Source organism: Leuciscus leuciscus (genome assembly GCF_965113295.1).
Source record: "Leuciscus leuciscus genome assembly, chromosome: 19".
Classification (NCBI taxonomy): Eukaryota; Metazoa; Chordata; class Actinopteri; order Cypriniformes; family Leuciscidae; genus Leuciscus; species Leuciscus leuciscus.
This window is the reverse complement of record NC_138743.1, coordinates 29,214,123-29,241,627: the sequence shown is the minus strand read 5'-3', so window position 1 is coordinate 29,241,627 and position 27,505 is coordinate 29,214,123. Positions and strand designations below refer to the sequence as shown.

The 27,505-nt window shown below is 36.5% G+C and overlaps 1 protein-coding gene across 1 annotated transcript in view; it reads left to right on the top strand.

Annotated features, from left to right (window-relative positions):
• itsn2a (intersectin 2a) overlaps positions 1 to 27,505 on the top strand; it is a 45,433-nt gene that overhangs the window by 14,938 nt on the left and 2,990 nt on the right. Inside the window, exons 2-37 of the mRNA XM_082146632.1 lie at positions 194 to 254; positions 3,820 to 3,912; positions 4,516 to 4,579; positions 5,183 to 5,346; positions 6,175 to 6,366; positions 6,523 to 6,583; positions 8,420 to 8,562; positions 8,680 to 8,743; positions 9,484 to 9,621; positions 9,713 to 9,807; positions 10,847 to 11,146; positions 11,577 to 11,710; positions 11,833 to 11,973; positions 12,518 to 12,602; positions 12,724 to 12,863; positions 14,259 to 14,395; positions 14,567 to 14,844; positions 16,414 to 16,535; positions 16,619 to 16,782; positions 18,509 to 18,581; positions 18,704 to 18,882; positions 19,668 to 19,723; positions 19,849 to 20,015; positions 20,302 to 20,335; positions 20,437 to 20,558; positions 21,232 to 21,328; positions 21,486 to 21,677; positions 23,361 to 23,482; positions 23,568 to 23,674; positions 24,689 to 24,872; positions 25,210 to 25,308; positions 25,465 to 25,632; positions 25,749 to 25,958; positions 26,071 to 26,192; positions 27,027 to 27,109; positions 27,196 to 27,279. Coding sequence (XP_082002758.1) covers positions 248 to 254; positions 3,820 to 3,912; positions 4,516 to 4,579; positions 5,183 to 5,346; positions 6,175 to 6,366; positions 6,523 to 6,583; positions 8,420 to 8,562; positions 8,680 to 8,743; positions 9,484 to 9,621; positions 9,713 to 9,807; positions 10,847 to 11,146; positions 11,577 to 11,710; positions 11,833 to 11,973; positions 12,518 to 12,602; positions 12,724 to 12,863; positions 14,259 to 14,395; positions 14,567 to 14,844; positions 16,414 to 16,535; positions 16,619 to 16,782; positions 18,509 to 18,581; positions 18,704 to 18,882; positions 19,668 to 19,723; positions 19,849 to 20,015; positions 20,302 to 20,335; positions 20,437 to 20,558; positions 21,232 to 21,328; positions 21,486 to 21,677; positions 23,361 to 23,482; positions 23,568 to 23,674; positions 24,689 to 24,872; positions 25,210 to 25,308; positions 25,465 to 25,632; positions 25,749 to 25,958; positions 26,071 to 26,192; positions 27,027 to 27,109; positions 27,196 to 27,279 — 4,621 coding nt within the window. The 5' untranslated portion in view covers positions 194 to 247. The remainder of the gene's footprint in view (positions 1 to 193; positions 255 to 3,819; positions 3,913 to 4,515; positions 4,580 to 5,182; positions 5,347 to 6,174; positions 6,367 to 6,522; positions 6,584 to 8,419; positions 8,563 to 8,679; positions 8,744 to 9,483; positions 9,622 to 9,712; positions 9,808 to 10,846; positions 11,147 to 11,576; positions 11,711 to 11,832; positions 11,974 to 12,517; positions 12,603 to 12,723; positions 12,864 to 14,258; positions 14,396 to 14,566; positions 14,845 to 16,413; positions 16,536 to 16,618; positions 16,783 to 18,508; positions 18,582 to 18,703; positions 18,883 to 19,667; positions 19,724 to 19,848; positions 20,016 to 20,301; positions 20,336 to 20,436; positions 20,559 to 21,231; positions 21,329 to 21,485; positions 21,678 to 23,360; positions 23,483 to 23,567; positions 23,675 to 24,688; positions 24,873 to 25,209; positions 25,309 to 25,464; positions 25,633 to 25,748; positions 25,959 to 26,070; positions 26,193 to 27,026; positions 27,110 to 27,195; positions 27,280 to 27,505) is intronic.

Sequence of the window (27,505 nt, the reverse complement as noted above, 5' to 3'; positions counted from 1 at the left end):
TTGTCCAATCTTTAAAAGCCCTCTTTTCCATTCTCATTAGGCTCTACTTGTTTCCTTCTTCCCATTTAATTATTTTCACTTGTTCACAGTCTCTCTCTCTTGCATCACCTCTGTCTCTTCCCATCAGAGTGTGTCCTCTGTTGCTCTTCTACATGTAAAATCCTCCTCACACTCTCTCTCTCTGTTTCTCCAGATGAGTATTAGCCAGCCGGTCGAGTAGAGGATCCCTCACATCCCACCTGCAGTCATGAATGGTAAGAACACAGCTCTTTTGTGTCAAGGGCATGCCATTTCTTTAAATCCATTAACCCATGTGTATTTTAAAACCCATTTGACTTTCTTCTGAGGATCACAAAAGGAGATGTTTAGCAGAATGCCTACGCTGCTCATTTCCATACAATTAAAGTGAATGGTGACCATGACTGCTAAGGCTTGACATTAAATAACTTAAATTTCAACCTGTTCCTCATACAAAGCTATCATATTGCCTCCTCTTGGAATATATTCATATGGACCACGTTCATGATCTGTTTATCATGCATTTTGTCTTTTTATTGGAGCTTGACTGCTGGTCCACATCCAGTTTTATTATTTTGAAGCAAGCAACTCAGACAGTCTTCTAAATATCTTCTTTTGTGTTCTGCAAAAGAATGTTATACGGGTTTGGAATAACATGAGGGCGAGTAAATGATGACAGCATTTTCAATTTTAGCTGAACAATCCCTTTAAAAGGATGCAGAGGTTATAAAGAATAATCCAGACGCATTTGGCTCGTGTGCTGAATCACTACAGCATACATTAGCAGAACTGCACTATGAGAAAAATATCAGAGGTTCTGGTGTTGTAGAATATTCTAAGAGTGAACAGTCTTAGTGATGAAGTCGGTATCAAAATGTTCTTCTGAAAACAGAATATTTTTTAGATTCAGCACATTCAGCTGTGTTTGTATAGAACACACCCAGTTGAAAGTTACTAATGACTGCTTCCCTATTTAAATAGGGATATGCTAATATTTGCTAAACTCCGTGTAGGATTTTGACAGGTTTTTGAATATTTGCTACACTTGCTCATAAAAACACTTAAAAAATTGTATTACCTAATGTATTTCGGTTAATTCTGTGATTTAAATCTGCCTCCATCACAGCTTTTTAAAATGTACAATATAAAACAACAATTTTAAAATGTTTTTTGGTGGCACCATGGCACAGTGGATAAAATTAGTTTGAAGGCACTGTAAGACACTTTGAATAAAAGAATAAAACAAAATTGCGTACAGGAAATGTAAATGTCCAAAAACCTGGTTGTACCATCATACTTGTTTGTGAATGAAATCTGAAGAACCAGTTTGCTGTGGTTCAAGTCAGCTCTCGCTTATGGTTTAATGAAATATTTATCTTAAGATAAGCTAGAGAAAGAGAGCAAGCAAAGTGAGTAAAGTATGTTTAATATCCTGGGTGTGTTTTGTAATGTGACTTTAAAGCAAGCCTTCGCAAAATTTAAGCATTTCCATTTAAGCTACAATTTCTCACTTTAAGAAAATCCCAGGAGGGATTTTCAGGTCTATTTGTTAAATGCCGCATCAGGGTGGTGGTAACAGTGGGGAAGCTGAGGCTGCAGGTTTGAACACTTGTAGTTGGTTTCTGAGATCAGTCATATTTGTGTAATGGTTGGTGTATATTTGATGCTAAATAGCTAAATCATCTCAAATAAATGCTAATGTCAGCACATCGAGGGATATTTTGGGTATTTTTAGGAATAAGTTCTGTGTGTGTATGTGCTAGGGTGCTTATTTTGTCTCATTACTCATTCATTTATTTGTGTGTGAACTAGTGGCTAATCCCATTAGCACTTTTGGGAAAGAGTTGCCTCTTCACAGTGTAATTAACTCGGAAGTGTAGTGCACTGTAGAGAAACAGCTATTGTTTGTTTATAATGTTTGGTATTTTTGGATGCAAGGACATTTTCTATGCTTCTGTAAATTAAATACGTGTCATTTGGTGTCTAAAATTTGCATAGTTGTTTCTGTATAAGTGCTAATGCTAAATAAGCACAAAAGCTAACCTGATACTTCTTCAAAACAGAGAAACACTTTCACTTACTTTAATAGCTGGATGGGCCTGAATAAGTAATAAAGCTTGATTACATGTTTCACTGTGTCGCCTGGAGAGATTCAAATCTCCCAAAGGAGCACCTGAATACACCATCACACAGACTCCCTGATTCCCACACTGACACACTCCGTTGCCACGTTTCATTGTTAGGAGACCTGATTGTCTTTAAATATATTGTAAAAAGTAAAAATAAGTAAAAGTTGTTTTAGTAATAAGTATTGACAGATTCTTTATGTTGATGTAAACTAATATAGCCAGGTTATTTCAGACATTTTTTATTTTTTATTTTTTTATAGTCCCTGCCTCATGAGCTGTGTCCCAACAATTCCCCCCAAATGTAAATATGTCCCTGGTTCTGCTTTTAGACTCAATGACATGAAAATGAACCATCCTCAATGTCCTTGTACTGCCTGTGCTTCACAATAGGATGACATTGCAGAGGAGGAAAGCTGTTGCTTTGCTATTGTTTTAGACAATCAGCCTACAATATATCTGTTTCACAATGTAAAACCATTTTTGAAGCTGTTCAGAAAACATTTATTTAAAGGTGCACCATCAACACATTGTCACACGGTGACCCGCTTCATGTAAAAATGAAATAAAACGGCTTTTATTAGACTACTGATATGAATGGAGTCATGCGAGTGAACGTGATATCAAACATATGAAAGAACTGTTAACCTCTTTAGAAATGTATCTTTTTTGTAATTGAGTGCACCTACTTTGTTCAAGGTTGGACTAATTGCTTCTTTTTTGTCATAAAAAGTTGTTCTATTTTCCTGAAGAAAAGGCTGCTTATCTCAAATGGTCAAATCTTTTTTATGTTTTGGTGAATGGGCTAAATTTCCATAAAGAAAGACATCACATGATTTCACAGACCTGCACTTAATTAATCATGATGGCCTTTTTCTGAATCTCAGCGCTGCTGACAATGCAGGAAACTTGAGCTGAAAGAACTGTTTGTCCTCCCCAGAGAGAAAGAGAGACTGAGAAAGAAAGAATAAATACTGTAAGTGGGTGTGTTAACATTTGTCCCTCCCAATCCATTCAATAATATAGAAAAATATTGAATTAGCAATTATCGTGACATAGTAAGTACTGTATATGCACTTTTTTGTTTATATACATGTGTATGACGTGCATAGGTATGAAAACAATGTTTTTGAAATCTGTTTGAAGCAAACAATGTGGTCAGAGCTGCTCTTTAGCTGTATTTTTCAAACCAAGTGCTGTCTGCACCTATTAAGAGCAGTGCCAAAAACACCAGCAGGTGATAAAAGGCTCGTCTTCAGCACTCTGTGTGAAAGCTGTGTTGAGATTGACCCACTTTGAGCATGTTAAGTGGCAGGCAGGTTGTTATTGGGCACTGGCATTTTAGATGGATCTTCACCTGCTGCCTCTGAAATACATCATGGTTTACAATAACAATACTTAATAATTATTAATGGGGCTGTCATTCCATTAAAATGTGCAAAATATGCAGCCTCCCTCAACTCCCTCCCCGCAGCCAGACAGACTTTTCTAATGCCTGGATCACACAAGCCAACAGCCCTTGTCAAAGCAACAGACAACATCTCGCGGAGAACTGGCAGGAACTTCAAGACCCAGAAAGTAGAAAAACAACAGCTGATCTAGGAAGAGATTTGTGAAGACAGAACATAATTATATAAAATCTCTTTCACTCTCTCTGTCCCTCTCATTTTCACAGGTGGTTTTACTATTTGGGCTATAACTCCAGAAGAAAGGGGAAAACATGACAAACAGTTTGACTCTCTGGCTCCCACTCTGGGCTATTTGTCAGGTAAGACCACACACACACATACATACACTACTGAAACGTTTGGTGTCAGGAAGATTTTTTTTCTTTCTTTTTTCTTTTTTCCTTTTTTTTTAAAAAGAAATTTGTACTTTAATTTAGCATGGACACATTAAATGAATTAAATGTGACAGTAGAGCCATTTATAATTTTACCAAAAAATATCTATTTCAAATAAGTACTGCACTATTAAACTTTCTATTCATCACAGATTCCTGAAAAAAACATTTCCGCAAAAATATTAAGCAACACCACTGTTTTCAACTCGTATACTAATAAGAAGTGCTTGAGCACCAGATCAGCATATTAAAATGATTTCTGACAGATCATGTAACCCTGAAGACTGGAGGCCTGCTTAAAATTCAGTTTTCCATCACAGGATCACATTTAAAATATATTAAAATAGTAAACAGTTCTTTTAAATTGTAATATTTCACAGTTTTACGGTTTTTACTGTAGTTTCGATCAAATAAATGCAGCTTTGCTGAGTATATGTAAGACTTTCAAAACAAAAACAAATATTTTGAATGGTACATATTCTGCTCTTATACAATGCACATCATTTTATGTTTTTTTCCTTCATTTTAGGAGATCAAGCACGGAAGTTCTTCCTGCAGTCTGGTCTCCCCACAGCAGTCCTGGCAGACATCTGGTAAGAGTACACGCACGTACACACACCCTTAATGTACATACATGCGTTATCCGGTTCTTCTGTCTTGCCCTTCCCATTTCTCTTCCAATAAAGGTATATTAAATTTTATATATTTGAAAAGTCGTGTATGACTTTTGACTCCACTGTATATCTATGTGCATACAAATAAACTGCACATGTATATGTGTCTGGTTGTCTTTTCTATGGCAGGGCTGGATTTATCATAATAGTGTTGAATTTGAACACTGAATTTGTGTGGGACAATGTGATTTGTAGCCACATACCTCTCCGGAGGGTGGAAGTTCCCAAAAGCAACCTCTTCCTGTCTGTGGTTAGTCTACTGGTGTAAACACTGTCGCCCATCCACAAACAGGATGTAGATTTACTGATGCAGGATACAGAAAGTTTGATTTGAGTTTATAGCATTTGCTTGTTTTAAAACGCTCTTGTTCATAAATAAATATGTTAGCACAACAAAAATCCGAGCCCAAAATAATGCTGCTCTGTCATTACACGCCAACTGTGTTTCTCCGTTGGGATTGTAATAGCAATTAGTGCTCTGTAAGCCACTTTTGATGAGAATGGCTGCTTCCTTTCTTTCAGGGCACTGGCGGATATAGGAAAGGATGGGAAGATGGACAGATTGGAGTTCTCCATTGCAATGAAACTAATTAAACTGCAGCTGCAGGGTCAGCCCCTCCCATCCAACCTGCCATTCATCATGAAGCAGACGCCTACCCCTGTTATGACGTCATCATCACGCTTTGGTATGAGTTGATAGCTGGTTATGTAACGTCGGGTGAGGTTTGTTTGCATTGTTGTTAAGTTTGTTGAGTCTTTTACAGGTTGTGACTAAGATTATGCTGAAATGAAGACATATATATAATCTCAGAAATGTGTAAATGGTTAATATTAACACTCTAAATAAAACAGTATTGTTATTGTTAACTAAAACTATTAAAAGTGTTTTTGGTCATTTAAATAAAAAATAAAAAAAAGTTAAAAACCTTAAATAAAAATTACAAATGCTTGCCTCGGCAACTAATTGAAATAGGTTGAAGTACTAAAATTACTAAAACTGAAATAAAATAAACGAAAGCTTTGTAGAAATCTAAAAAAATCTAAAACACATAGCAAAATGACTGAAACTTAAACTAAAATGAAAACTGAAAATATTAAAATAAAAGCTAATTCAAAATATTAATAAATACTACAATCGTATGTAAATAATACTAAAATAACACTGAAATAAAATTACTATTATGTCTAAATAAATGAAACATAAAACGCTAAAATCTAAAATCAATCATTTTACATGTTAGATATGAACGTACAATATGACTAATGGATATTCAACATGAGATTTTCAACAGATTACATTTGACAGTGTAATTAAATTATTAGTGTTTTTAAAGATAACTTGAAGTGAGCATTAGATGACAGTAAAAGTAAAAGAAATGTAGAACTAGTGGAAATAAGCCTGAACCGTTACACAGTATAGTCCGATATATACTCTATATGCAGTATCTGTAAAGGATATGGTACCAATAAATCTTCTAAAAATGATCTCAGATAATCTGTCTGTTTTATTTTAGGTATGGGATCCATGCCAAATCTCTCTGCCATGTCAGTGATGCCCATCCGAATGCCCATCCCCCCAGGCCCTGTCCTGACCCCTTTGGTCCCTGTGCCCACCCTGATGTCAGGACCACTGCCTCAGATGCCCAACTCTCTCAGTGTGCCAGCTTTACCTAACGGCAATGCAACTCTCCTCACACCAGCACCAGGTATCCTGAATTCATTCACATGCAGCATTTTGCACAGACGAGTATTATGCCGTTACTATGAAATCTTTATGCATTGATTAACTGCATAATCTACAACTCAGTTTCAAAGTTTGAATGTGCTTTAAAGAAATTGTTTTTCTTCTTTGACCTTTTCAGCATTCCCAGCCACCAGTGGTTTGAGTAAATCTCACTCGCTCTTGGACCTTGGCTCTAGCAGGTGCGAACCCCAAAGTTCAACACCCATGTTTGTATTGGAATTGGGCGTAATATCTGTTGCATGCAACAGTGTGTTTGTTTCACTCAGAGCTAAAAAAAGACTTTTCTTAGAACTGGGCTTGTTTCACCAGTACTGGAAGTTTGCGGTAAATAAGAGTGTGTTTGCTGACAGAGTCCTTGAATAGCACAGCTGTCTCCTTGTATCTTAATTGGATCTTGTTAGAGTTCCTCCGAGAGTCATCCAACCTCCATGTGGTGGTACAGAAGCATGTAATAAACCCACTAATACCTGCTCAGTGCCTGTTTAAAAATGAATTTGGGTCTAAGCCTGGGCAATATATTGAATATACACAATGTATTTGGGATGATTATCCTGGTGATATAAAATGAAGCAATGTCACGTACAGTGCTGGTCAGAATGATTTGCCCCCTTGGTAAATATGACCAAAGATGGCTGTAAAAAATAAATCTGCATTGTTTATCCTTTGGATATTTAATTTTTTTAAAAATGCAAAAATCTAACCTTTTATTGAAGTAAAAGAATTGAAAGTGCGGGTAAAATCACATTTTGAAATAAATGCTTTTCTCCAAAACACATTGGGAACAATTAATGCCCCCTTTTATTAAATACTTTTTGCAACCTCCTTTTCCCAAGATAACAGCTCTGAGTCTTCTCCTATAATGCCTGATGAGTTTGGAGAACACCTGACAAGAGATCAGAGACCATTCCTCCATACAGAATCTCTCCAGATCCTTCAGATTCCCAGATCCATGTTGGCGCTTCTCCTCTTCAGTTTAGCCCACTCATTTTCTATAGGGTTCAGGTCAGGGACTGGGATGGCCATTGCAGATGCTTGGTTTTGTGCTCAGTGACCCATTTTTGTTTTGATTTTGATGTTTGTTTTTGGATCACTGTCCTGTTGGAAGATCCAAACATGGCCCATTATAAGATTTCTAGCAGAGGTTGTCAGGTTTTGATTTTTGATCAAATCCATGATGCCATGTATCTAAACAAGATGTCCAAGACCTCTGGCAGAAAATTAGGCCCACAGCATTAAAGATACAGCAGAGTATTTCATTTTACACATGGGGTACTTTTTTATCCCTGTATGAACCAAACCCATATTAAGTGTTTCACATCACATAACCTGACTCTACATGTTATTTTAGTCATATCTTACACTCTCTCCCCCTCTCATCCTGTTTTTTTTTTTTTTTATCATTCCAGCCAATGCCGAACTGCAGAAGGCAACTGAATCCTATTAGTGTTATCTCAGAATATAAAAAAATCCGTAAAACTGACAGCAGTGACTTGGAATACTGGAATAATTGCTCATAATTATGAGTTTTAATTACGCTTTTTTAATGGTCCCGGTAGTGGTAATTACGGCCCTAACAAGGATTCAGCAAACCTTGCTCAGACATATCAATTATTAAAAGTATGATGTCACAGCAGAATCTCACAGCACTGGAGGAAAAGCTGATCTTGCATCGAGCCGGAGACTTGTTGTCTTCTTTATCATGGTTCATGAAAGGATTATATTAGTGTTAATGAGCAGCTGCTAAAGGGAGCTCATTTGAAAATAATTCTGCAAGCAAATGCAATTTCTGAATTAAAGAGTGCTGTACAAATAAAAACTGTCAGGAATTATCTGAACACATGCATGATGCGGATAATCAATATGATCTATATTTAGCATTAGTTTGCACATTCAAGGATGTCATACATGTATTAATTAGGTGCAATACACAGTCATATTTAGAGTATTAATAAGTAATTTTATTTACTAGAGAAAAAATATTTGGATAAAAGCATTTTTTTTCTAATTTCCCACAGTTCTAACTCTTCCTCCACCACTTCCCTTGCGAGTAACTCCCCCAAAATGAGCGCATCTGATTGGGCGGTGCCTCAGTCGTCCCGTCTGAAATACCGGCAGCAGTTCAACAGCCTGGACAAGCTGATGAGCGGATACCTGTCAGGTGAGTGTGTGTTTTAGATCTCAGGAAGCTGAGGGAATGGCAATGTTTGCATATGATAGCGTGTAAGCATCTCTGCATGTGTGTTATGCGTTAACTCTTTAGTGTGTATGTTTGAAGGTCCCCAGGTCAGAAATGCCCTCACAGCATCAAACCTCACGCAAACACAGCTTGCCACCATATGGTGAGTTCACAAAATACTGCACTCACAATATACATTTCAAGAAGAACATTGCTTTGTAGACATAATGTGCATGCACTTCCTTGACCCTATTTGCATGACTTTTACATATTGTTATTTATACTTATGTTATATATATTTAAATATTATAAAAAGGAATAATATAAATATATAAAATAATAGATAAATAAAGACATGTTTGATTAGGATGATTTGCATTTATTACAATAATGTTGATGTAATTTAAAAAATATAATATAAAACACTATATCCAAGTGCAAAAAAATCTAAGCCTAAAATAGGCTTTATTTTATATGATCATTATTGATGTACAGAGTTGTATGCTTGTTCATTACACTTTGATTTAACTTAATACATTTTAATGTGAGTGGGAAAATTTAAATTTTTCCATACATTATTATATGTATTTTTGTTTAATGCATATTCTTTTTTTTCTTTCTTTTTTATTGTATGAGATAAAAATACAAATAAAATAAAATGCCAGAAACTTGTTGAAGACCCCTGCATTAATCGCTTGCACACATTAAACTCTGGATCACACTGTATTGCTCTAAGCGGTGTGTTAAACACCTACTTCCACAGTGTTACGTCTGCTGTTTAGGTGCCAGTTGGATAATTAGAAATTATAATTAATCTATTTATTATTTAAAATGCTTCCAGGTTAATCACAAATGTGTGTGCTTGTGCATGGCTGTATGTACAGTATATATCTCTATCTGCAGGACTCTTGCTGATGTGGATCGTGATGGGCAGTTGAGAGCAGAAGAGTTTATTCTAGCAATGCACCTGGTTGAAATGGCCAAGACTGGGCGGCCTTTACCTCTGACTCTACCTCTTGACCTTGTGCCACCTTCACTGAGGTAAGACACGCACAGACCCGCCCACGCTGAAATGAGCAAGTTATGAAGGAGACAGTGTTTAATTGCGTGAGTGTGTGTGTTTGTTTTTCAGAACAGCGAAGTCATGTGATCTGCTGAACGGACCTGTTCCTCTGATTAACACAGAGCTGATTGAGCCAGAAAATCCACAGAAAAGCAAGAGCTTTGGTATTTGCATCTACATATACTGTACATAATAGTAATCAACAGATTATGGATGTTCAATGTATTGCCTATATACAGTATATATACACAGAATTGCTGTAATTAAAGATTAAAAAAATTGTGTTGCACTTTAAACTTGGTCTATAATAACATGCATTTAGTATCATGTTAATGTATTTATCTAGTTCATGGTGCACACATTGCAAAGTTGATAATAAGTTATAAGCTTTTAATTTATAGTTTTACTACAGGTAGGACAATACGACATTTAGCAGAATTTTTGCTTCTAAACCTTTTCAGTTTTATGCATTATTCAATTTTTATTTAAACAAAACAAATGTGAGGTTCAAGTACAACTTTACACACCTCTTTTGTGATAAAAATACAGTAAAAACAGTAATATTGTGAAATATTATATGATTAAATAATTTAGAAGTTAAAAGATTAAATAGATAAAAATATTTTAAAAAGTATTGAATTCCTGTGATGGTGAAGATCAATTTTCAGCATCATTACTCGGTGTCAAATCATTTTAATATTCTAATTTTGTGCTCAAGAAACATTTCTTATTTTTAATGTTGAAAACAGTTGTGCTGCTTAATTTTTTTGTGGAAACCGTGATGCATTTTTTCTTTAATGAATATAAAGTTCATACGAACAGCATTGATTTGAAATAGAAATCTATTAAAATCCATTAAATCCATTAAAATATCCTTTTGATATTGCTTTAATGCATACTTGCTGAAAAAAAGTATTAATTGCTTCAAAAAAAAAAAATCTTACTGACCCCAAACCAAATCTTAGTGTGTGCTAATATATATATATATATATACACACACAAGTAAGCAAATACATGCTCCCATTACAAACACACACTGTCCTTATTTCTACACAGTATTGTAAATGATCCTTCTAAATAGAGCTGATTCAGCTGAACAAACAACTAAACAGTCTCTTCTATATATGCATATATATATTATATTTGTATTATGTTGAATTAGACACTTCTTACCTCACCTTTCTGTCTCTCTCTCTCTCTCAGTGTCATTGGAGGATAAACTGAGAGAGAATTTCCAGAGAGGAAATGCAGAGCTGGAAAAAAGACGTTTGGCTCTGCTGGAGGAACAAAAGAGAGAGGAGGAGAGGAGGAGAGAAGAGGAGAGGCGAGAGGAGGAGAGGAGGCAGCAGAAGGAGAGGGAAGAGAGAGAACGGAAGGAGAGAGAGACCCGGGAGATGGAGCTGAGGAGACAAAGGGAGGAGGAGAGGAGGATAGAGAGACAGAGAGAGCTAGAACGACAGAGAGAAGAAGAAAGACTGAAAGAATTAGAGCGACATGAGGCAAGTAGAGCACACAAGGGCAGACAGAGGTTGAACGACCACTAGAATATTACTGAAAAGCCATGCATACATGTTTTATAAAGAAATTGTTTATACATTTGGACTGTCAGTTATTAAATCATTAAAATAAAAAATGAAGATATTCAATTATTATTACAAATCTTAAAGCTTGCAGTTATGATTTATGAATTACTCTACTTGTATGCACTATTTCATGGCAAAGTTTAATGCTTCTCTAATGCTGCATTTCATTACACAAGCAAATGTTGTGTTAAATAATTTGCATTAGATATATTTTATTAAGTGATAAGTTAACCCTAATATACACTGTACCAGTGGAGTGGTGTCCCAATTCACATCCTTGGAAAGGGAATGGGAGTGTAATTATGTAGAATATTCAAATAGTCTCCTTCTCTTATTGCTCTGTCAGGAAGCAGAGCGACAGAGGCGAATGGAATGGGAGAAGAGTAAACGAGTGGAGCTTCAGACACAGAGAGAGAAAGAGCAGAGCGACATACAGAGACTTAAGGACAGGAAGAGAAGTCTGGAGATGGAGCTGGAGGCAGTGGTCAGATTGCTGTTTCTTCTTTCTATTTTTTCTTGCCTGTTCTCCATCCAGTCTCTTCTCTGTGGGATTGTTGGTTATATTATATTATAGATTAAAAACATTTCAGTCTTTTCTTCTCCTAGGGTAACAAGCATAAGCAGATCTCCGATCGGCTCCGGGACGCCAAGAGTAAGAGGCAGGTCCAGACGGCCGAGCTAGACCTGATCAATCAGAAGAGAGAAAGCCGTATTATGGATATCAACTCCTTAAAGTTGCAGTTTGAGGTTTGTTGTGTTTTTGTTGCATGAAGAGCATAGCATTCGTTATTTTTAGGTCATACTGTACCAGCATTGCAAGGAAAAACTCCTTGAGTTCTCTTATTGTTCACAATATATATATATTTTTAAAGAAATTAATACTTTTATTCAGGAAGTATGCAGTATATTGATCAGTAAAGGCATTTCAAATGGTACAAAAGATTACTATTTCAAAGAAATGCTGTTCTTTTGAATGCTGAAAAAACAGCACAATTGATTTGATAATAATAATAAATGTTTCTTGAGCAGCAAATAAGCATATTAGAATGATTTCTGAAGGATCATGTGACACTGAAGACTAATGGCTGGTGAAAATTCAGCTTTGCCATCACAGGAATAAATTAGATTTTAAAATGTATTCAAATAGAAAATAATTATTTTAACTTTTCACAATATTACAGTTTTTACTGTGAGTTGGTGAGCATAAGAGACTTCTTTCAAAAACATTAAAAAGTCTTACTGACCTCAAACTTTTGAGTAGTAGCCTATATAAATGTGTGTTTTTTTACAGGAAATTCAGAGGCAGTTGAGTCGTTTTGGTCCTGAGAAGCAGCAACTGACAGACAGACTTCTACATCTAACCCAAAACAACTCAAGTGAGCACTCACATAGACCTGAAGCAATCAATGAATAGACTACGTGGATGACTAATTTCATTTGTGCCCATTTCATCCATCTTGAACCTGACATATTCTCTCTTTCTTTCCACCCTTTCAGGTCCTTTGATAAATGATGTGAAACAGAGTGTGTGCGAGAAAGATCTGAGCTGTCGGAAGCTGAAGGAGCAGCTGGATGTTCTGGAGAGAGAGACCACTGCTAAACTCTCACAAATGGAGCAGTACAACAGAGAAATCAAGGTCAGCGGCTTCTCTTACATTCCCAGTGTAAACCTCGACAACATTTAAAGTGCCGTGTTTTGATTAAAGCTAATGTGGGTGTGGTTGGGGACTTGCGGTCTTGGAAATTATTTTAAACCTTAATGTCCCTGTGAGGGACTCACTTGTTCTCCATGTTCCTGTGATTAAAACCTACAGCTCAACTCCCAGCCCTGAAGGCAGAGGATTGAGCACTTCATTACACACTAACATTCACACAGCTCACGACACTAAAGAAAACACACTATCACTAACTCACTTCCTGCACCGGTTGGTCGGATCGGAAACCTGAGCATTATGTGGCACTCAGCTATTGTTCATTATACGTCTAATGTTTTCTGCTCCAAGCCTCTCTTTTTTTCTTTCTTTGTGCCCATTTTTATAACCCCCCCCCCCTCCACACCCCTGCTGTATCTCTCCTCTTTCTTCTCTTCCTCTTAACTCCGACTGTCTTCATAGTTTGTAGATATGGATGACTGTGTGCTTCAAGGACTTCTCTCTTTGCTGGGCTGCTTAACCAATCTCTTCCTTCTAATAAAGGTTGACCTCTCTTTATCGTTTCTTTACTCACACTCATCTCAAAGCTGCCTGTCTTTCATTCATTTCACTTTTTGCTCTAATTATTCTCCATGAAAGAAGTCTCACTTTACCCATATTGAACTGAAATGAGATCTAATGACATCGTGACTTCATGACATCTTTGTGTCTGTCTGCGCCATTTTCATCACTTCACAGCATTTTCTACTCACTGCCTAAAAACTAACAAACAACAGTAAAACTAATGGGATTTTTGTTTTTAATGTTTGAAACATTTATTTTTGTGTAGAACAGTTAGAGCCAGGGTCCCAAATGTCACTTGACTAACAAAAATTAGGCATTAAAGACAATTTAACAGCAATCAGCATATCAGAATGATTTCTGAAGGATCATGTGACACTGAAGACTGGAGTAATAGCTGCTGAAAATCCAGCTTTGCCGTCACAGGAATAAATTACATTTTAAAATATGTTCAAATAGAAAACATTTTAATTTGTAATAGTATTTCACAGTATTGCAGTTTTACTGTATTGTTGATCAAATACAGCGTTGTTGAGCACTTTCTAAAACTTTCAAAAATCTTACTGACCCCAAACTTTTTAGCGGTAGTGTTATATTTATGAAAAAAAACAAAAATGGAACAGATCTAGAACAATTTTTTTTTGCCACTTAGAATTGCTCAGTACCAGTCAATAGTGGTAAGTTGATTAGTTTGGGCAGTCAGTAAAGCTGAGCACAATGCAATACCATATACTCTATATTTGAAACCATACCAAATAATTGTATGATTTGTTATAAGCACGAACTAAATGTTGAAGGATTGTGTGGGTAATGTTGCAGGAGTTGAGACAGAGGCAGAGCCAGCAGCAGGACGTCCTAGAGCAGCTCAGGAGGGTAAGATCTGAGAAACTCAAAGAGATACAGAGGCACAGGAAAGAGGAGGAGGAGAGGAAGAGGAAGAGAGAGGAGGAAGCAAGGTAAAATTGTGCTCTCAGACAAACATACATTTAACTAACTATCTTCAGTGTTAGTTGTACACACACACAAATTTCTCATCTTGTGACATTTTTCAGCAAATATGCCCCCACTTGTAGAACCCACTCATGAATGCTGAGACTCACAGAAACATTTTGTTCATGTGCCTGTAGACAGGCGATGCTGGAGCAGGAGCGTCTGGAGCAGGAGGAAGCAGAGCGGAAGAAGAAGCTTGCCCAGGAGCGAGAGGCCAAACTCAGGGAAGAACAGCAGCGGCAGGCCCAAGCCCGACTTAAGGAGGCCCAGGAGCAGGCACGGGAGAAAGAGGAGAAGAGGAGGGCAGAAGAGAGAGAGAGAGAGAGGGAGGAGAAGGAGAGGGAGGAGAGAGAAAGGAATGAACTGGCGCTGCACACTCAGCCCTCCATGTCATACAATAGCACAGAGAACAAAAGTGAGTTTGATTAAGTGTTTGTGTGTGTCTGTGTGTGGGTGAGTACAGCATTCATCCACTTGGCCATGAATATGATGTTTTCATTCTATTCATTGTAATGGGTGTCATTACTCTCACAGCTTCATGATTCACTTTAATTACCTCCCATTAATTATCTGAGTAACTATAACAGACTCCACTAGAATGTGAGTGTTTTGAGAGAATAAAGGTAATGGACTGCTAAACATTTGTGGCATTTCATACAATATGTATGTATTTATATTTTCATTTCATATCATACTCTGAACTAGGGGTGTGCGATATCACAATTATTGATCGTGGACGATTAAAATGTCTCTACGATCTGCTTTTGAAGAAATATCGTAGTATCGTGCCACAGTGCATTCTATCAGTTTCAGATCCGGTGCCTCCGTCCCAACATACTGTACAATGCGACCTACATTCACATCACATGTTAACGCAGAGGTAGAGTTACACTCACGGGATACTGCAATTCAAAAAAGTTCATTATTAAAGCTTTGCTGGTTAAACATTTCATTCTCGTGTTGATGCGCTGTTCTAACATGGGCTTTTCTGAGTGCATTCAGCCGAAGCACACAGGCACTAAAAGCCTGTCAAACAGCGTCTGGTTACTGGACTAATTATCTTTCGAGTCTTTTTGGGTTAATACCGTCAAGTACACACAAGGTTTACGTTAACACAGTTGGTTATGTCTAAAGTGAAAGCAAACATTTGAGAGAAAATCGGGTGCGTGTCATATGCATGTATATTAGATGTGTGCCGGTCTTAAAGTGACAGTAGTCTAATAGTAAACATGCTGCCGTTTGTCCTTAAAGGGATAGTTCACCAAATTCTGTCCTTATTTACTCACTCTAATGTTGTTCCAAATCTGTTTTAATTTCTTTCTTGTGCTGAACACAAAAGAATATATTTTGAAGAATGTGGCTAACCAAACAGTTGCTGGTCCCCAATGACTTCCATAGTAGGAAGATAAATACTCTCTGTGTCCGTGCCGGTGTCCATGCCGGTCTCCGTGTCTGTGCCAGTGTCCGTGCTGGTCTCTGCGTCACTTTTGGGGGAACTATCCCTTTAATGTTAATAAAACAACAAAAAACAAAGAGAAAATCACTCATGAAGGGGTTAATTATCCCTTTAAATAACATTATAATAGACATAATAAGACATAATTAAACGGAAGTATTAAAGGGTTAGTTCACCTGTTCACCTGGTTGGGTCATCACTTACTCACTATTTTTCTTCCGTGAAACAAAACAAAAACAGAACATTTGAAGTACTGGTCGCTCTCTTCCATAAAGCTGTTTGTCTTCTGAGTCCTGTTTTGTGTGAGCAACAGACTCAAATTTATCTATTTACACTAAGTGCAATCGGCACACCTCGGGCTCGGAAAATGCAGAGATCAGTATATTGATTATAGATATAAGATGATGATTGTCGTGGGATTTCTGTTTGAATTTGTTTTTACATGCATTTGTAGATGTGCTGCCTTTGCTGAATAGTTGTGAGATGTGTGTTATCTGTTTCTAAGGTGATTATGTGTGTTTTTTTCAGTTTTGCAGCCAGTGGTGACCACTGAAGACACATGTACTCCCCTCACCACCTACAGAGCTCTCTACCCCTTCACAGCACGCAACTCTGACGAGCTCACACTGGAGGCAGACTGTCTGATCCAGGTACGTCAACAAACATTTACTCATGCAGCTGTAAATGTACTTATTCAAGTATGCATATCATTTGGCTTCCTGTGGATCCACAGGTAGATGAATCAACAGTTAGGGAGACCGGCTGGCTGTATGGGAGTTACCGTGGTAACAGTGGCTGGTTTCCAGAGAGCTATGCTGAGAGATGCAGTAAAGAGAGTCAGATTGAACTGACTGCACCAGTTACACACTCCACAGCGCCCTCTACCAACTACCCTGGGTATGGTACTAAAACTGCTCTGTTACTAACTAGGCTGTGCAATTTAGCTTAAAAACTCCACTTTTCAACCTTTTTAGTACACTCTAAAAAATGCTGGGTTGTTTTAACCCTAGTTTGGGTCAAATATGGACAAAACCCAGCCGTTGGGTTAATTTTTTAAATTGCATTTTTAATCCAACGTTTGGGTTTCTCCATATTTGACCAAAAATTGGTTTAGAACAACCCAGCATTTTTTAGAGTATATTCATATATCAATATAAATATTTTTTATTTTTTTACCGTGGTAACAGTGGCTGGTTTCCAGAGAGCTATGCTGAGAGATGCATTTTTTTAAATCAGATGAAACATCCTTTCAACCGAACAGCCATTGTAGCCTAGTAGATAAACTAGGTTTGTGTTACACGCATGAAGGCAAGGAAGAATAATATTTATTCATTTTCAGTGGTATGCACAAATAAAACAATACACAGCAAAATGTTTTTATTAAAACGTTTTCACTAATGCATAAAAAAAAGTCTCACAGAGCTAGGGTGACCACCTGGATATTGCTCTGTGTCAGGGCAGTAGATGTGATTTTGCGTGACAATGCGGGACACGTGTGGAGAGATAAATTTACTACGATTATACTGTGTAAATATTGATTTACATTAGTTGGAAAGCCTATTTTCCATCACATTGGATGATAACATTTTAAATAATCAATAAGCTTTGTTAATTGTTACTTAATTTGCCCAGGTTCGAGTGATACAATGTAATTTACTCTACAGGACTTATTTAGTCTGCTAAATATAATGACCTTAGTAACAGGTTAAAAGGTAGGTAGGTAAAAATCACATTTTATATTAAAATAAATATCCTTAAATATTTTTATTAAAATACTTTATTTGTGGGAAAATCCCTTTGTACAAATGCGTTGGTTGCTTATTTTTCCGCTCTAGATACAACATGACGGTTGTGCAAATGGATTTTTAAACGGCAATCACATTTTTGTAAAATAATTTTTCTTATTGTGTCATTTTAATTTCAGGGAAGAAATAAAATGATACAGGCATTATTAAAAGCACTGCACGTCTTGCGGGACACTGGACAAAGCTCCCAATTGCAGGGACAGATGGTCACCCTACACCTTTGCGAACATTTTTGAATAATGATGCAGCATACTGTATATACAGTGTATATATATATATATATATATATATATACATATTTGAATATATACGTGTGCTTATTCACGAGGGTTGAAAGACAAAGAAGGATTGTAAAACTAGTCTAATCACCTTTAGGAAACTTAATAGCCAAATAAAAAGGGTGATATTACTTGCAAAATCACAGTATTCGCAGTTTTTTATGTAATGACAAAAAAAATATACTGTGAATATTCAATTTATCTGCCAGCCCTATGACTAACACACATACTGTTTTGATGAGCTTCACATTTATAAGCTGCCAAAGTGTGGTGTTTTGGTATGTGTCAGACATTTAGGAAGAAAAATCTGATTAGTTTAGTCGGTCACCCCTCTTCTATTATTAATCAATTATTGTGAAAGACCTCTCCGTCAGAGGAGGGTAAGATACAGCAACATTCGGTAGGTGTGACATCCTTGACCGCTATTGAGCTGGTGGGACATGATCTGAACAGACTTAGTTTTTTATTTTATTTTGACATTTAAATTTGTTGTGTTATCAGTCTTTAAATGATAATAAATAAATGCCAAATCTTTCCTAGAATTCCTCGGGTGGACATAGAAGGACCAACACCAACACACACACCAACGTCTACAAACACACAGCACTCACAGGTTGGCATGTGTGAACATACACACACCCCATCTATCTCACATACATTGTTTATTTGATCATTGAGAGAAATATTACTCCAATCATTGCCATTTGTTAGAGTACATGTGTGTTTGTGCTGTAGGCTGTCGCTCTGTGTGAGTGGAGCGCTAAGACTGACAGTCACCTGGGCTTCACTAAAGATGACATCATCACGGTTCTAGAGAAGCAGGAGAACTGGTGGTACGGAGAGCTCAACGAGAGCCGGGGCTGGTTCCCTTGCTCATATGTCTCCATGGTTACCACCAATAACACACAGACCGAGTAAGGGATGAGATACCTCTTACTTTACCTCACAAACATGCAATGATTGATGCAATAATTGCATTAAATAATAATTGAAGTATCTATTTGAAGACAGCTGATTATTTATCATTTTATTTTTATATTTTATGTAAAATCAGCATAAAACGGAAATTGCAATAGTTTTTTCTTCTCTATTTTGACATATCTGAGTGAAACAGCTTCTCGAACAAGAAAGAATGTAGGGCGGGACTTGTTTTTGTCCATCAGGAATTTATAGGATCTTTGAGTTTTGCTATTGCTGTGATGTCATGTGAATGACAGGTTGCCTGTCACTCACATGTAGTCAACGCCAGTAAACACGCCATCTGAGAAGAGAAGAAATATAGTTGCAAGTGGGAGGGGAAGTTATTTTGATTAAAGATTACGAGGGTACATGAATAAACAAAAAGAAGATGTGCACAGATAAATCAGTTATAAGTATTACAATATTCCAGTTTTGATTTTATGTTTACTTTAATATTTTGTTAAACAGCATTTAACCCATTTTAGATAATTATAATGTAGTAGGTCAGACTTTTATTGCCAGCTAAATATACATTTTCCACATATACTCTGTTTCTTCTACCAAAAGATGGCAGCTAGATTTGTAGTACTATGTGTGTAAGTTATTATCCTCATTTGTTTTATGTTATTAGCCATTTTGAAATAAATGTATTGCATTTATTTAGTAACCAATACATATACAGTAGTCGCAATTTGATGTCAAGCTAAATCTTTTATGTTCTTTTTCTTCTCTCTTGTAGGCCATTATATTCTACTGTGGACGAGATTGACGTTTCAGATTCTGCTCTGCTTGAGGGTGAGGAGTCTGTTTATGTTTTCATAGAACCATCTCTGGTCATCCAGATGAGATATTATGACTTGAAATTGAATTGTCATTTCAGAGGTTTTTGTCATGCTTTGTATTTGATTTCTCCTGATTAGAGTATGTGGCTCTGTACACCTATGAGAGTCCGGAGTCAGGTGACCTGACGTTCTGTGCGGAGGATGCTGTCCTGGTAACAGAGAGGGAAGGAGAATGGTGGAGAGGGTGCATCGGGAACCAGTCTGGCCTCTTCCCTTCCAACTACGTTAAACCCAAAGAGTCCGATGTATGAATATTCAGATAATTGTATATATATATATATTATGTATTCATATTTACCATATGAATATTAATTATTTATCAATTTACAGACACCATATACAAATGATTTATTTAATACTAAAAATGATCATTTTATTTATGTGTATTGTTACTTTAATACTAATTTGAGTACTACATTCTTTTGAAGAGTAACTTTTTAAAAGATGTTGCTGTTTTAAATGAAGCATTCATAGACATTTAAGTTGGTATGTATTGTCATAATGGTGTACTCACTGTATTATCTTTTTTAGACTGCCAATCCTGGAGTTCTCAGTAAAAAGCCAGGTGAGATTTGAGAGAGTAGTACCATAACATAGAAGCAAAAATCAAGGCTGGCTGTTTTACATTTTAAACATGATTAAATTGTGCTTTTTATTGGTCCTCAGAGATTGCTCAGGTGACTATGGCCAATGCTGCCACAACACCAGAGCAATTGAGTCTGACACCTGGTCAGCTGATCGTGGTGCTGCATAAGAACTCAAACAGCTGGTGGCTGGGGGAACTACAGGTTAGTATATATTACATAACCAGACTTCACCTTACCAAAGGACATCGTTTGCTTAAACTGCAATATAGTGTTCTTTCTTTCTTTATTGTATTTATATAGCACAATTTAATACAACCATAGTTGCCCAATGTACTGTACAGAGATAATACAATTTAATACCAAAGTACAAAGACAATACAAAATAAAATAATAAAAAAACACAGAGAAATATGACTCAACGCCTAGAAGTGTATAGTTATACAGTACATATAGTATATACCTGTACAGTTATACACTGACTACTGCTCTAAATAATGCTAAAATAATGCTAAAAAATAATATATATATATATATATATGCAGTACCGGTCAAAAATGTGGAAACAAATTTGAAAGAAGCCTCTAATGCTCATCAAGCCTGCATTTATTTGATAAAAAATACAGAAAAAACTGTAATATTGTGAAATATTATTACGGTTTAAAATAATGGTTTTCTATTTAAATAACATTTTAAATATAATTTATTTTTATGATGGAAGGCTGAATTTTCAGCATCATTATGCAAGTCTTCAATGTCACATGACTCTTCAGTAATCATTCTAATATGCTGATTTATTATCAATGTTGGAAACAGTTGTGCTGCTTAATATCACCAGCTTTTAAAAAACAAACTAAAAACATGTTTCTGTTTGTAGGCGCGGGGTAAGAAGCGTAAAAAGGGCTGGTTCCACTCTTCTAATGTCAGATTACTGGAGGCAAACAGCGGCAAAATAACTCCTGCACCTCAACCATGTGAGACACACACACACACACACGTTGTCATCATACTCTTTCATTCACGAGCTTTTGTATGTGGTGTTGTGTGTGTGTGTGTGTGTTGTTTTCCCTCCTCTGTCCCATTCTGCTACATCCATCCATTCTCTCTGTCTCTCTCCCCTTCCCCCTGTAGTGTGTCAGGTTATTGCAATGTATGACTACAAAGCAGCCAGTAAGGATGAGATGAGCTTCCAAAAAGGTCAGCTGATCACCGTACTCAACAAGGACAACCCTGACTGGTGGAAAGGAGAGGTCGCAGGGGTCATAGGGCTGTTTCCAACTAACTATGTGAAGATGACCACAGAATGTGATCCCAGCCAGCAATGTGAGTACTATGAGAGTTACTTTATCCGTTCCTGTTTCCACATCAGAGTTCAGAGATGTTCATTTTGGAAAAGGGTAGAGAAAATATGAATTGAAATGAATTGAATTTGAAATAACCTTTTAAAAAGACTGTTAGTGAGACAATGTTCACGCACACAAACATTTACCCAACTATGTTCTTTAAATTTGATTACAGAAAAGGAAAGTAAGAGAGATTTTTTTGGCCATAGTCTTTCTTTCTTTCTTTCTTTCTTTCTTTCTTTCTTTCTTTCTTTCTTTCTTTCTTTCTTTCTTTCTTTCTTTCTTTCTTTCTTTCTTTCTTTCTTTCTTTCTTTCTTTCTTTCTTTTTGATCAACATGTTCTAATATATACTTTCCATTCATCCCTTCATTATTCATTCTCTCATCTGCCTTTATCTCCTTTCTTCCACATTTTTTCCACACCTCATCTGTGTTTTATTGTAGGATGATAGCTCTGGCCCCTCCTTCCTCTTCCTCCTCTCTTTTCTGGGCCAATCAGAACACTGCTCTGGTCCAGGAAGCAGCCTCAAGCACGCCTTCAGGATTTAACAGTTCCCCTTCAAATATTTCTGTTTAAACTTTACTTAAATAGCAAACGAACAACACGCTTCAGGACATTTTTTTTTCTTTCTGTTTATGTTAGATATCAGTCGCTTCTTTTCTCTGTTTCTTTTAAGAAGTGACAAATGAATGGGGACGTATCTTGAGCATATATTTTCCTTGATATTTTTAAAATAAAAGTTCTCTGTACTATGTAAAAAATATTTAGTAAATTTCACAACTTCCCAGTCATCATTAATCGGGCTGCAAGAATGGCTCATTATGAAATCCTTGGATTTCTGACATAGTTAAAACCTCAAAACATTAACCTAGTAGTACCTATACCCACATTCAGTGTTCAGTAACTTAATCTGCCCAGTCCTGGTGAGGTAATAAAGAGGATGTAGGATAGATATTTCTATTCTTAACAGTAAAAAAAAAGAATAAATTGTGAAAAACTTTCTTATTTTGTATGCATTTTTTGCATTCATTTTAATTATCAAGTTTTTTCATTATTATTATTATTATTTTTAAATATATTTGAACTTTACTGAGCCCGAAATCAAATGTGTATTCCAGTGTGCCAGATAACTACAGTATTTCTTGTATCAACATCTGAAAATGGTGTTTGGCACCAACTAAAACAGCATGTTTGGGTACAAGAACCTTGACTAACATTATAGATGGACCACAGGGTAATTTTTTTAATAATAATAAAAAATATGACATGGCCCCAGTGAACGACCCTTTTAGGAACTAACCTTTCACACAAGCAAGTATTGTTTCATCAGCACAATCATATATTTGTAGATCACAGGATTGTTAGTCTGCCTCTGCGTGTTCAATTAAGTAGTTAAAGGAAGTATGACCAGAAATATGTGTTGCCCTCATACTTGACCAGCTATGCAGCCGGCTAACAGTCATGACCTTAGAGACCATTAGACTTCACTCTGAATGTCATACTGTAACCTTTGCTCTGGATGCATTTTTGTATGGAAAGTATTCTCAATTATATGAAGCAGAATTTCACAAATAAAGTTTTCAATTGTGACATGCAGTGATGTGGTCGCTGATGAATGCGTGTGCGTGCATGTGTGTGTGTGTTTGTGTGCATGTGTGTGTAGGGTGTGCTGATCTGCTCAGTTTAGACTCTATGTGCACTGAAGAGAGAAAGAGACAAGGCTACATCCATGAGCTAATTCAAACGGAGGAGTCCTACCTGGAGGACCTGGAACTGGCAGGGGAGGTAAACCAACAGTCATTTCAATAGTCAAAGTGTATGACATATCTATGCTATGTAATTATTATTTCCTGTGTGTGTGGATATTTAGGTGTTCTATAAGCCAATGGCAGAATCAGGGCGGCTGACGGAGGCTGAGATGAGCCTGATCTTTGTGAACTGGCGGGAACTGATCATGTGCAGCACCAAACTCCTAAAGTGAGTCAACAGTGACTGCTAGAGGCAGTTTGTGAAATTGCAAGTGCATGTGGTGGATGGTTTGGTATGGTTTGTTTTTGTGTAGTCCAATATTAATTAATTTTACAGTTCTTTATGATGTTTACAGTACATGGTTAAAGACTTTGCAGGAAACCATTTACCTTACACTTGGGACTATCAAATAGCAACCAATGGATGCAAATTAAAAATGATATAAATTAAATATTTAAACAAATTTGTTCAGGTTAACATCAGATAACTGAATTAGGTCAGTAAAGTCATTGCAATTATTATCAATATGGAACCTTTTTTAATTCTTCAATATTTTTATATTGGTTTATTTTATTTATGCCAGTAATTTATTTTATTCCTTGTTTTTTTAGACATCTTGTCAATATTACAATGATGTATTCATTTATATAATTTAAAATACATTTTAATTAAAATCTTTTAATAAAAAAAAAAAAACTCTCACAGTTTATATATTTTAAAACTTAAACATTTTATATTAAAAATAGTTACAGCAACAGAGTAAAAATATACAATAACAATTATTACATTAAAAATATCTACAATAGAGTAAAAATCATATTAAAAATAACTACAATTTAGTAAAAAATTAAATGACAATTATATTAGAGTAAAAAATTACATTACAAATAACTACAATTGAGTTAAATTATTACATAAATAAATTCTACAATAGAGTAAAAATCACATTAAAAATAACTACAATTTAGTAAAAAATTACATTACAAATAACTATATTAGAGTAATAAATGGCATTTCAAATAACTATTACTATTACTATTCAAAAAATTATTACATTAAAAATAACTACAAGAAGATTAGTGTATCATTTTTATTTGTTGGCTACACCTTTAAATAAGCGGAGAGGACACTAAAATGGTACACTATAGACAATTTCGTATTTCAAGTACATTTTGATTCCTATGCAAACACACAAAAAAACTAAACAATGTATAATATGCAGTATATGTGTATGTGTTCCAGAGCTTTGCGTGTCCGTAAGAAGATGGCTGGAGAGAGGATGCCGGTGCAGGTGGTGGGTGATATCCTGTCCTCAGAGCTCTCTCACATGCAGGCCTACATCCGCTTCTGCAGCTGCCAGCTCAATGCTGCAGCCCTGCTGCAACAGAAAACAGACAAGTCACCTGACTTCAAACTCTTCCTGAAGGTAAATGGAGTTCTAATAACAGGAAAACTGCACTTCACACTCATTCACATGCAGTGTTAGCACTGCTCTATATTAAACAGTGAATAATATTAAAGTGGCAATATTAATAAGTTTTTGGTGGACACTTTTGTGTACTTCCGCACTATAAACTATTTTGGTCTAGTGTCCTGAAGCAAAACCAGTGGTGTTGTCCATTTTCCACTTTAGTCCACAAGATGGCGCTGTAAATACTACTCTCTCGTGGGCTAGTGTGGATGACTTCACTGTAGCGGCGATAAGACATTAATTAGGCTCTTATCCTTCTCTTCCTTCTGTGTTTTTTCACTCTTCTTTGTAGAAAATTGCCAGTAATTACCGTTGTAAAGGAATGCCACTGTCCAGCTTCCTCCTGAAACCCATGCAGAGAATCACACGCTACCCACTGCTGATCAAGAACGTACGAGAAGCTGTCCTCAACTGTGGAAACTTTCACAGAATGATAAGAACAGAATAGAGTGATAAGAGAAATAATGATACATTTCTTTAATTCTGCATTATTTGTATGGCTTTTATTTAAGCCAGTCATCGTTGTGTCTGAAATATGTTTGTGTAGATTCTGGAGAACACCCCTCCAGCTCACGCAGATCACGCACACCTGCAGGCGGCTCTCGAGCAGGCCGAGGAGTTGTGCTCGCAGGTCAACGAGGGCGTGAGGGAGAAAGAAAACTCCGATCGGCTGGAATGGATCCAGAACCATGTGCTGTGTGATGGGCTCATTGAGGTGAGACTGCTGCTGTTGACCTTTTTGCGTTACATGATGACCTCAAAGTGTAAAAAACAGCTTTTATTATGTGTTATGGCATTTATGAAAATGTTTTTGTTTTATTCTTGTTTTAGCACCTCGTTTTTAACTCTCTGACGAACTGCCTGGGCCCTCGAAAACTGCTGCACAGCGGCAAACTACATAAGACCAAGAGCAGCAAAGAACTCTGGGCATTCCTGTTTAATGACTTCCTGCTCCTCACTTACACCTCCAAACAGTTCTCATCTGGACCAGAAAAACTCTTCAATCCCAACTCAAATGCACAGTACAAGATGTATAAAACGGTAAAGCAACACGATTGGTTAGATGTATTAGATTGTTTTGTGTTAAACACTAGTAATAACACTAGTAATATTTGTAAAATGTCTTTTTCTAAGATAATCTTTCTTATTCTAGCCTGTGTTTCTGAATGAGGTCTTGGTCAAAATGCCCTCTGACCCTTCTAGCGACGATCCAGTTTTTCACATCTCGCACATTGACCGTGTGTACACACTCAAGACTGACACCATTAATGAGAGGTACACATACACTTTCAAATTAAAATACTTAGAAAAATGCCTAAAGGCCCGTTCACACCAAGAATGGTAACTATAACGATAGCTATATTAGCATCCACCAATGATAATGTTGATTATTATAAGCTTGCACTGCAGTTATGTCATTTTGCTCAAACTCTTTAAAGCAGGATGGATTCTGATTGGCTGTCATTCATCAGCTGGAAAAAAATCATTCTGAAAAGTGATTCAAATTATATTGTTATCGTTATAGTTGTGGTGTAGACTTTCCTACTCTCATAGAAATTAACGATTATTAAAACTTTATCGTTATCCTCCTTGGTGTGAATGGGCCTTATAACTGCAATCATACACACACTTAAAGGGATAGTTCACCCAAAAATGAAAATTATGTGATCATTTACTCTCCCTCAAGTTGTTTCAGACCTGTATGACTTTCTTTCTTCTGCTGAACACTAAAGAAGATATTTTAAAGAAGGTTGGTAATTAAACAGTTGCTGGTCCCCATTCACTTCCATAGTATATATTTTTTCCTACTATGGAAGTCAATGGGGTCCATCAGACATTTGGTTACCGACTTTCTTTAAAATATCTTCTTTTGTGTTCAGCAGAAGAAAGAAAGTCATACAGGTTTGAAACAACTTGAGGGAGAGTAAATGATCACAGAATTTTCATTTTTGGGTAAACTATCCCTTTAAAGAGATTCACTGAACTGAACTAAAGTGAAATAAAGAGTATTATTCTGTAGTGAAGCAAAAATACTAATTTATTACAGTAAGTATCTGTTGTGCAGTATATAAATTACTAATGTTATTGATCACTTTCATTTTAAATCAGGACAACATGGGTGCAGAAGATCAAAACAGCTTCTGACCTCTTCATAGAAACTGAGAAGCTCAAACGAGAGAAGGCATACCAAGGTTGAGATTCAATGATGGCTATTAAGAGTCGAAGTCAATGTGATTGAATGCAGCATTACTGATCAAAGTCTGTGTACGTTGTTTAGCTCGCTCTCAGAAGAACAGTGGAATCGGGAGACTGTTAGTAACGGTCCTGGAGGCGACAGAGCTGAAGCCCTGCAAACCCAACGGTTCGAATGAACATACACAAACCTCACTATATGTATATACACATACACACACACACACACACACACACACACACACACACACACACACACACACACACACACACACACACACACACACACACACACACACACACACACACACACACACACACACACACACACACACACACACACACACACACACACACAGTTAAGTCCGTATATATTTGGACACAGGCTCAATTTT